Below are 10,760 nucleotides of genomic sequence, written 5' to 3'. Positions count from 1 at the left end.
TTCTGAAGTGAAACCCATATTCTACACTATTTAAAAACAAGCAAGATGAAGCCTTAACTATAATATAAAAAAGGAAAGCAGTTTATAAAATAGTATGTATTTCTGTATGTTAGGCATGACTGCTAGAAGACATAAGAAGTTAGATGCTTGAACCCACTTGAAGCTATTCCATACTTGCCCTATAAGAAAATTAAGACTGAAGGCACATATAGACATCAGAATAAAAACTACAGTCAGGAAATAATGATAGATCAGACTTATTTGAATATGATAGGAGAGAGGGAGAAATAAGCTTAATTGAAGTAGGGATAACATGCCAAGACAAATAGACTGCTGAATTGGAGAAATGAGAAAGTGCAGTATTCTCACAAATCAGCTGGGCCTTAAAACTATAATGTCAAAAAATAAACTCACAACGGGACTTCCCTGGCGGTCCAGTGGTTAAGACTCCACACTTCTTTTCCGGTCAGCGGCCTGAGGTGACCTCTAAAAATGGTTCGCTATTCACTTGACCCAGAAAACCCAACAAAATCATGCAAGTTGAGAGGTTCAAATCTTCGTGTTTACTTTAAGAACACTCGTGAAATAGCCCAGGCCATTAAGGGTATCCATATCCGAAAAGCCACCAAGTATCTGAAGGATGTCACCTTAAAGAAGCAATGTGTGCCATTCCGTTGTTACAATGGTGGAGGAGTTGGTAGGTGTGCCCAGGCCAAACAGTGGGGCTGGACGCAGGGTCGGTGGCCCAAAAAGAGTGCTGAATTTTTACTGCACATGCTCAAAAATGCAGGGAGTAATGCTGAACTTAAGGGCTTAGATGTAGATTCTCTGGTCATTGAGCATATCCAGGTGAACAAAGCCCCCAAGATGCGGCACAGGACTTATAGAGCTCATGGTCGGATCAACCCATACATGAGCTCTCCCTGCCACATTGAGATGATCCTTACTGAAAAAGAACAGGTTGTTCCTAAACCAGAAGAGGAGGTTGCCCAGAAGAAAAAGATATCCCAGAAGAAATTGAAGAAACAAAAACTTATGGCCCGGGAATAAATGCTGCAAAAAATAAATGCAAATAAAAGTAAAAAAAAAAAAAAAAAAGACTCCACACTTCCACTGCAGGGTGCACGGTTGGATCCCTGGTCGGGGGAACTAAGATCCCGCATGCTGCAAGGCCAAAAAAACAAAACAAACAACAAACAAAAAAACCAAACCTCACAACATGGGGCAGGGGGAGGGGAGTAAATTAAAAAGTACCTATCCCATGGGGTTGTTATGAAGGTTTAAGTGAATTAATACATGAAATGTGCTTAAAACAGTTCCTGGCACTTAAACACTGTTTAAGTATTAAATAGTATATATCCTTTGATAGAAGGGGAATAACAATTAGGAAAAAATGTAGTTCAAATGCACAGGGTAAAGTACTCAATTACTTCTAGACAATGTCTTTATTCCATCTAATCATTCTTTCTTTAATGGCTTTATGCAGGCGCTTTTAATATTTTCTACCTGTAGTTGGTTCAGACCCGTGGGCATGGGCAATTCTTTGTGTACCAGACATCGAGTATCTCTGTCCCCTTCCCCTAAAGTCAGTTAGCTCCCTGGCCAGTGTGACCACCATTAAAAAAAAAAAAAAAAAAAAAAATCAGTTCCCCAGGTACCCACTAGGAGGCAGTACTGCCCTGTTGAGAATACTAAGCCAAATTCTTTGCCTGAGGTCACATACCTGTTTAGTAGAATTGCATCTCCAATGACTCCAAAGTCTTTTTTTCCACTATGATAGTAACAATATAGTAATAAAGACTATAGTGATAATAATTAGCATTCCTTGAACTCGTGCCAGCATTTTGCTAAATGTTTTATATATATATACCACCAGCTCACTTAAACCTCACCATTTGAGGGCAGTTTCTCATTTTGCAGATGAAGAAACCAAGGCTTAGGTCCAAGACCCATGTTAAGTGTTTTGCGTAGAAGAGGTTGCACTTGAGCTAAGTGTTGAAGAATGGGATTGGGATAGAAAGCTGGTTATATAAAGAAAAAAGCCACATGCATAAAAGCAAAGGCATGAAACTTCAAGATTTTATATGGAGTGACAACTTTAAGACCCCATGAATTTATTCAGGGTTTAGAATTGGAGATTGGTAGAAAGTCAGAGCTAGAGGGGAACTTAGAGGTCATCAGGGATTGGTGATTTTCAAACTTGAAAACTAGCCAAATCTTTTTTTGGAATGAAATCTTATATATAATAACTATAAAATATATAAAACAATTTAAATGATATTGTTATAAAAAGCATAAGTTCTAGTAGATAATATTCACTTATAAAGATAGGAAAAATAATGTTGTTTTGATGAATGCAGTATTAGATTGACCTCAGATACCCAGTTTTTCCTGTTTTGGTTGTACAGAGAAGTGAATATAATAGGTAACATTTTAAAACACCTCATTTTGCAATCCCATAAGTGACAGGATAGGAAGGTCTACCCCAAAACAACCTAGAAACACAGATTCACTTCAATATATTAATAGCCATATGGTTGAACAGGTTTTATGTTTAAAAAAATACTTTGAAAAATCATTAGATACACATGTACATATTTTAAACAAACAAATGTCTGTGAGACTCCTGTAGCACCCTGTGAGAATTCCTTATGCTGCCCATGCCTTTACTCTGCAGACAAAGAGCCTGAGGTGAAGGGACAGGGGAGTGAGTTGCTCAGACTCATGGAGCCCAGCTAGGGCCACCTCTGGGCACTCAGCCTCCTGAGTCCCAGCCCAGTGCTCCTTCTGAGAGACCAGTTGACATCTGGTGTGGCAGCATGCCACAGCCTGGCTGTACAACCCCTCACCTGAGAGGGCCCTTGGCTGCTTGCCCATCTCCCTGGCAGATAAAGCCTCAGACGGAGGGCAAACAGTACCTGGCTCCAGGAGTCAGTGCAGGTCTGATTCATGCAGTGGTTTGTGCCTGTGCCAGCCGCGAAGGCTGTCTCCTGATCCTCTGCTCATTTTCATCACTTCCCTCACTGTCGCCAGATTGGGACTCAAGCAACAGGCAGACACCTGTGAGCTTGAGAATGGTGTTGGCTCTTTTAAGGAGGGTTTTCCAGGCCACAAAGGGACTTGTCTGTCCCATTGCCCTGGGCAGCTCAGAGCATTGCCCCATCAACCTCAGTTTCAGTATCAGGGTGGGGCGGCATCATGGGGTGGGGTGCTGTGTTACCAGGGCGCAGACACATTGGCAACAGACGGTGGCTCTGGAGCATGGGAGAACAGGTGGGCTACCTACCCCCAGGATTTCAAAAATACTATTTATCAGCATTTGCCTTTTGAAAGAAGCAATTTGCTTACAAATGGCAAGACATTTAAAAATTTAACTTGCTCTTTTTTTCCTTTTTTTCAGAAAAGCATATTAAGTCACTATTAGGAGATATTTTTAATCACAGTATATTAGCATTTTTGTTTACAGAATGCATTCTGTTGCTACTGAAGAGAACACCATGAGCAAGCAATGATTTTATACAGAAACAAATGTTTTAAAAGTAGGTTCAGACACTGAAACCTTTGGCTAGACACAGGCTGTTATTTAATAATAAATTAACCTGACCTTGACTCAGAACAGGTCCCCCAGAAGCAGGTTCGTAGAGTATCGCTCTGCTGGGAAAGGCTCTTCTTCTAGGCTCTATGGTCACGTTGCATGAGAGGGAGAAGGTTCTGCTTTCTTCCAGAGTTGAAGGGATGACCTTGATCATACTGTTGTGCATTTGTATACCCGCTCCTGGCACGTCACCGTGGCCTCTCGTGATAGTGAAGGCTTTGACTTCTCTGGGAACTCAGTACCCACAGCTAAGAAGTGGGAGCTACACTGCTTCCCTTCCAGGCTTGTTGGGACAAAACCTGAGGTAACGCGTGTAAAGCTTCAACAACTCTGCCTGGCACAGAGGAAGCCCCGAAAGTTGCCAAGCTCAGCGTTTTTCACATGAGCTCTACTCCATCCCCTTTAATTACTCATTTTTAATTCAAAGGTAATCCATGACGTGGTAGAAAAAATAGAGAATACATAAACAAAAAAGGAAGAAAGTGACCCAATAGCTTCTGGTTTTCGTAAGTGTTTTTCTATCCTGTTTTCTTTATTCTGTGTGCTTGGAGTGGGAAGTGTCTTCATTTGTGTTTAGGGAGTGTTAGAGAGGTGATATCATGGCCCCACTGTGCAAATGAGGAAACTGAATCCAGAAAGAGGAAGTGCCTTTCCCAAGGTCACGCAGACAGTAGGAAGGTTAAGTCGGGTTTGAAACCCACAGCCTGTGAGTCCAAGCCTAGCACTCGTTTCAGGACCAGGAGGGGCCTCAGAAGTGCCCTGCATTGAGGTGTCCACAGGTGAGTCTCAGACACCTGCCCCTAAACCCCCATGTGTGCAGGGAGCCGGTGCCCATGATATCATATTTCCCTCATGATGACTTGAGGTACTTAAAACCATTCCCCACTGAAGATAAATTCCTATTTTGCAGCCTGCCCAGTCCTGGGAGTGGGCAGGCTGTGAGTAAACAACTCACCTAAGTAGGGTTTTTAGGTGCCTCAGTTTTGCTTTCCCAGGGATACTGGGTTGGCACTGTCCTTAGTCCTGCAAGCACATAAGTACTGTCCTTCTGGGCTTTTCCCTCACTTTATTTTTAAGATTTATTTTTGGGACTTCCCTGGTGGCGCAGTGGTTAAGAATCCACCTGCCAATGCAGGGGACAAGAGTTTGAGCCCTGGTCCGGGAAGATCCCATATGCTGCGGAACAACTAAGCCCGTGTGCCACAACTACTGAAGCCCGCGTGCCTAGAGCCCGTGCTCTGCAACAAGAGAAGCCACCGCAATGAGAAGCCTGTGCACCACAACAAAGAGTAGCCCCTGCTCGACGCAACCTAAGAAAGCCCGCGTGCAGCAACGAAGCCCCGATGCAGCCAAAAATAAATAAAATTTTTTTTTTAAAGATTTATTTTTTATTTATTTTATTTATTTTTGGCTGTATCGGGTCTTAGTTGCAGCATGAGGGATCTTCGTTGCGGCCCGCGAGCTTCTCTCTAGTTGTGGCCCACGGGCTTCTCTCTAGTTGTGGTGTGTGGGTTTTCTCTTAGTTGTGGTGCGCAGGTTCCAGGGCACGTGGGCTCTATAGTTGTGGCACTCGGGTTCCAGAGCACGTGGGCTCTGTAATTTGCGGCACGTAGGCTCCCTAGTTGAGGTGTGCAAGCTCAGTAGTTGTGGCGTGCAGGTTTAGTTGCCTGTGGCACATGGGATCTTAGTTCCCTGAAAATGGCCCACAGTGTCCTTCCAGCTGAATTCTGACTCAGCCTCATCCACTGCTTCAGGCAGAGGCGCCCCTTGATCAGATACAAGTTTGATACACTGGGACCAAATGGCCTGCAAGGTCTTTTCCAGCACTCACTAGGACTTGCCAAGACCAGAAAAAGAATAAGGTTTTCTGTAAGGATGGCATGTCCAGACAGTCGATTTCCTGGAGGGGAAAGGAAAAATGTTAAATGCATACAGCGGTTGACAATTCATCCAAGGCGGCATCAGGCTTTTTAACAGGCTTTTTGTTCTACAGCGGTCAGGCAAGTGTTAATATTTGATTAAGATTGGAATAGTCTCTGAAAACTTAGTCCTCACACAACTCTGTTAATAGTTACTATTCCCATTGCACAGACTGGAAACTGAAGCTTAGAGAAGGAAAATAACTTACTTCAGAGTGAGGAAATGCCACAGCCAGGACTAGAACCCAAGGCCTGACTCCTTAGGCCCAAGCTCTTCCAGCACATCTCAGCTGTGTGTGTATGTTATTAGCAGGCCTGGCATTGGGATTCACATTGATTCAGAGGCTGCATGGATACCCACGAAACCCCTGGAGGAAGCAAGTTCTTTCTCAGAGAAGGCCAGTGGGTGCAAAGGAGAAGGATGCCAATGAGAAATGAACACTGCCAGGGCCAGAAGTTGTCTGTGCAATGGCCACTGGGTCACCTTTCGTCATTCAGAGCAGCATCAAGAAGGTTTTCATAACATTTCCAGGTTGCACAATGGGGCTCGAAGTCCTATGGCTGTCTCTGGTGGGAAGAGCACAGCATTCAGAGTCTGGAGACCTGGATTTGGCTTCTGTTGGCTTCCAGCAATACTGTATTACAAGCCTGTGCACATTACTTGGCTCCTTGGGCCTTGGTCTTGTCATCTGTAAAATAGGAACATGGGGCTATTATAGGATTTAAATGGAAAAAAAAAACAACAATCTTTAATGAACGCTTCATAGGTGCCCAGCACTGTTCACCGGTATTAACTGATTTAGTCTTCACAGCAACCCTCAGAGACTAGGTGTTATTACTATCTTCAGGTTAAAAAACAGAGGCACAGTTAAGTAACTTGCCCAATATTACATAGCAGCAAGTGGGGAAGGTGGAATTGGAACCTAGACAGTCCATTAGATGAATAAATGAATTCTAGGGCTGGTGAATCCTAGACAACACTTTTCTGAGTGTCAAAGACTATTCAAGGTAGATGGGCCCTTAGAAGGGCCTTAGTTTAAGGACTGTTTAGCAGATAAGGAATCAATGGGTCAGAGGGTGAAAAACCTGCAGGAGGTCTTGGTAAGTCTGTGGCAGAGCTGAGGTGAGGATCCAGGCCTCTGGACAGCCTTGCCCAGTCGGGGCACCCATGGTCCACAATCCTGAGGTTATGTTCTAGGAAACACAACTCAGTGAAAAAGTGCAGTCACTTCCATAATCACTAATGCAGAGAGTCTCAGTGAACACTTAAGGCACTTCCACTCTCAGACACATTGTATCCATTAACCCTTTCCCAAACACTTTAAGTAACACTGTTAGGAAAATGGTAATGAAAGAATAAGGCACTAGGCAATGCTGTGTGGTAACACATACCTACAAAACCCTGCACTTAGAATACACACAAATAAAAGGATATACTAGAATGGCTGCCTACGCAGCAGGGGATTGGGAGTGACCTACACGGTAAAGGGGAATACATAAAACAAGAGGGGACTAGCCAGGACTAGTGATGACTGTGAGCCATCATCTGGGGAGTAGGACTGACTCATCCCACTGCACTGGAGGGCCAAAAATAAAACTGAGTAAAATAAGACACGAGATGAAATCCCTTTGCCTGAAACACATTGGCTCTGGGCTCAAGGAGGAAAATGGGACACACATCCTGGGCTGCCTCACCAAAGGCAGAGGCCTGGAAGTGTCCCTGAGTGGAGTGAGTGAGGTCAAGGGGAGAGCCAGTTACACGTACGTCTGTGAGCTCAAGCCTACCACACACTGGTCTAAGTGGCACACCCACCCATCTCCCATGCCAACGGACTGTGCCTGTGAAGATCAGGTGAAGGAAGAGGGCATCTTCATTTACTCAGCTTGCCCATTGTAGACGGGACAGTTGGATGTAGACCTCCCCTAACAGCCCACCTGGCGACTGGAACCTCCCAGGGAAGTGAGTATCCCCTGGGCACAGAGCCCACAGTTCTGGGCTCGGGTCACAAGGTGGCAGCATGGTGAAGAAAGCTGGTTCTCAACTCCATACAGAGGATATCCAGGTTTGCCTGTGAGCACAGGAAGAGGGGGGACCATGGTCCTTAGAGAGCGAGAGTGGCTCATTTATTAAACATGAAATGAGGCAGAAGCCTGTAACTCCAGTGGCTGGGAAAGGGCATTAAGGAGAGGCAGGCATGATTTTCTAGAAAGTAGTCCTCACCCGTGAACCAACACAGAGGTGACTCTGTCTGTATGTGTGCCTATAGGTGAATGTGTATGATTGTGTATGTCTGGTGTGTGTGTGACTAGTGTAATGCTCAGTGTGTGAGGGTGACTGTACATTGAGTGTGTGTGACTATGAGTGTGGGGGTGGGGGAAGAGGGAAGCAGCAGGCTCAGGTGTTGCCAGAGAGGCTAGGAGGAAACTATAAAACTGGCGATGCCCTCTTTATCAGGAAGCACTTCTGGGTCAATAAGGGCAGAGCACAAAGTTCACACAGATAGTAATGACTGGAAGGCATGAAGCATGGCAATGGTACTGGAGAGGCGGTGGTGGCGCGCTCTTGGGATGGGAAGGGCACACACTAAACTTCACTTAACTCTAGACTCAGACAATGGACTCTGGGCCCAGGTTCCAACCAGCCTGGCCATTTTCAAGTGGTGCAGGTGGAACAGTTAACCTTCCTGGGCTTCAGTTTCACCACCTGTAAAATGGCAGAAATAATTGGGCCTGCCTTCCTGGCTGTGAGGATTAAAAGAGAGCTATGTATGTAATGTATGAGAAGAAGGCCTAATGTGTGATGAGTGTGTGTCTGTTGGTTGTGGAGAAAACATGAAATTATGCTATTCAAGGAGGCCCCTGGACAGCCTGGCCCGTAAATGTCACTAGTAAGGTCAATCTCCTGTTCTCCGCCCACCCTCGGCCTTCTGAAGAGGATCTTCCTGATGGTGTGGTCCTTCAGGAAGTGGCAGTGCCCTGTCTCTAGGGAAGGGGGAGTTTGCAGGGGACAAGCTTGCCTGGAAGGGGCTGTTAGGCCTACAACCTTCTAGATCCAACTCCAGCTCTGACACCGCACACTCCAGGCAGTTTAGAATATTGACTCACGCAAACTCCTGCTCAAGTTTTGCCCTTGTTTTTTCTTTTTATTAAGGACTGGGTGGAGAGCATTTGGTGTCACCAGGGATTACTTTGAAACTACCGCCTCACATTGGGAGCTGGCTTGAGTCAACTGGTCACCATGGAATTTCTTTTTTTAGTGCACGAACAGCCAAGTTACAGGCAGCTGTTGCCCCGTGCAGGGCAGAAAGCGGCCTATTGACGTAGAGCTGCCTGGCTCGTATTTCTTGGGCAAACAGATGCCGTGTCTCTCAACTCACCAATTAGGAAGCCCAAAAACTGGTTAGAGACCACGTGTCTAGTTATGTCTAGTTATTCAGGTGGCTTTACTTGGGAAGCACTCTGAATGTCAAAGCCACAAGATAAAGGACATATATAGTAGCTGGGGGGCTCCACTTCTTAGGGGCCACCCCAGCAGGTGGTGAACATTAAGTGCCAAGTCAGCGAGGAAACTCTGTTTTGGAGCCAAAGCGTTAAAAAACACCAGCCACAAACCACTGAGGCTTTACTGAGTGCTTGTTTTGTGCAGGTTCTGAGTCCGGGGAAGGCCTCTGAGGGGAGGGGAAGCTGGAGCTGGAAATTCAAAGTAGTAGGAGTAATTACACTGGTTGGGGTAAGGCCCTTCAAGACGCAGGAATGGCATGAGCAAAGACATTGAGGTACAAATGTATAAAGTGTGTTACAGGGAAGAGTTAGGTTAGAACAGAGAATTTACAACAATAAATTAACACACATTCATTAAGCGTCTACTATGTGCTAGACACTGCTCGAGTCACCCGGATGAAGTTGGTGACAAAACAAAAATCCCTCCTCTGTGGACAGTGTAGTGAATAGCAACAATATAAATAATAATAGCTCACATTTATTGAGAGCTTACTACATACCTAGCACTGTCTTAAGTACTTTATTTACTCATTTAATCCTCAAAACATCCACATAAAGTAGGTATGGTTATTATCTCTAGTCCACAGATGAGGAAGTGTTGGCACTGAGTGGTGGAGGCAGAATTCAAACTCAGAGCCCATGCTCTCACTGTGAAATTCCACTACTCCACTACCCTCAGTGAGAAAGGGTGAGAGGTCAGGTTGCCAGGTAACATGGTCTGGTCTGGATGGTGTGAATGGTGGGCAGGGAGAGTGGGGATCTGGGGGCATGTGTGGAGTCAACTGGAGAGGCACGTGGCTGGAAGGACTTGGGGGTTCAGGGGGCAGTGAACCCCTCTGGCCTCACTGAATAGGGGAAAAGGAGTGAAGACAAAGAAGAATCAGTAGATAAGGTTTGGGACATTCTTTAGGTCATAGTTTGTCTGGAATTAATGAACATGGTAGAAATTATTCTGTCCTCATCAAAGACTACCAGTTTACTCTGGATTATTCTTTGTATTATCATTAACTGAAAATCATGAGGGGTGAGGGGGCCTTTCTGGTGGGTCAAGTCCTGAGCCCAAAACAAAGGGGCTCTAAGGGTCTCCCAGAGCTGGCCAGAAGATGTGATGATGTACGCAATGTCCAGTCTTGGTCCTTCTCTCCATACTCCATCAGCTAATCCTCAAACCCAGTGTTCAGGTTAAGTTGCACACCCACTCCCATTCTCCCCCATCCCCTGTCCCCTCATCTCCACCCCTGCCCTGCAGGTCCCTTCACATTTCTTCATCAGAAATCCCAATGCCAGCCCCTCTTGGTGGCCAGCCTGCAGGTCCCTGTGCATGGCTGGAGCCCTGCTTTTGTGTGGGTGATACCACTGCTTTTGCCTCCCTGCCTGCCAACCACTGCCATGCCTGCTCCAGACTTGCAGAAGCACAAGCCAGATCCCTGTTTCAACCTTTTCCAGTTTTCAGCCATGTTTCCCGAACGGATATAAAATTTCACTCCGGTTTAGGTAAGAGCAGCCAACTTTATTTTGGCTGCCACCACTCGGCTGCTGCCAGGGCAGCCTCCTACAGTCCCCCTCCCTGCACCTGCACGCACGCCCTCTTGGCTATACGGTTTTGCCAAGCCTTCTCCTTGCTGGGTTCTGCCTCAGGGGAAGTCCTGTCCCCTGGACTCCCAGAAGAGCCTGGATCCTCAGGCACAATGCTCCCACTGTGTGTCCCTAAGCCCTCCCCTCCCCATCCCTCCCTAGCTCTGCTC

General features: G+C 45.9%; 1 protein-coding gene across 1 annotated transcript; it reads left to right on the top strand.

The window, feature by feature from the left end:
* Positions 1 to 475: 475 nt before the first annotated feature.
* Positions 476 to 1,089, top strand: LOC133094516 (large ribosomal subunit protein uL22-like). The gene has a single exon (XM_061195118.1). The coding sequence runs from the start codon at positions 493 to 495 to the stop codon at positions 1,048 to 1,050; it is 558 nt and encodes a 185-aa protein (XP_061051101.1). The 5' UTR covers positions 476 to 492; the 3' UTR covers positions 1,051 to 1,089.
* The last annotated feature ends 9,671 nt before the right edge of the window (positions 1,090 to 10,760 follow it).

The sequence above is a fragment of the Eubalaena glacialis genome, chromosome 7, assembly GCF_028564815.1.
Source record: "Eubalaena glacialis isolate mEubGla1 chromosome 7, mEubGla1.1.hap2.+ XY, whole genome shotgun sequence".
Lineage (NCBI taxonomy): Eukaryota > Metazoa > Chordata > Mammalia > Artiodactyla > Balaenidae > Eubalaena > Eubalaena glacialis.
The sequence above is the reverse complement of the archived record's forward strand: the minus strand, read 5'-3'. Positions and strand labels throughout refer to the sequence as shown.

Excerpts from the sequence above, each read along its gene's own strand:
- LOC133094516 (XM_061195118.1), top strand. The coding sequence starts at position 493 with ATGGTTCGCTATTCACTTGACCCAGAAAACCCAACAAAATCATGCAAG.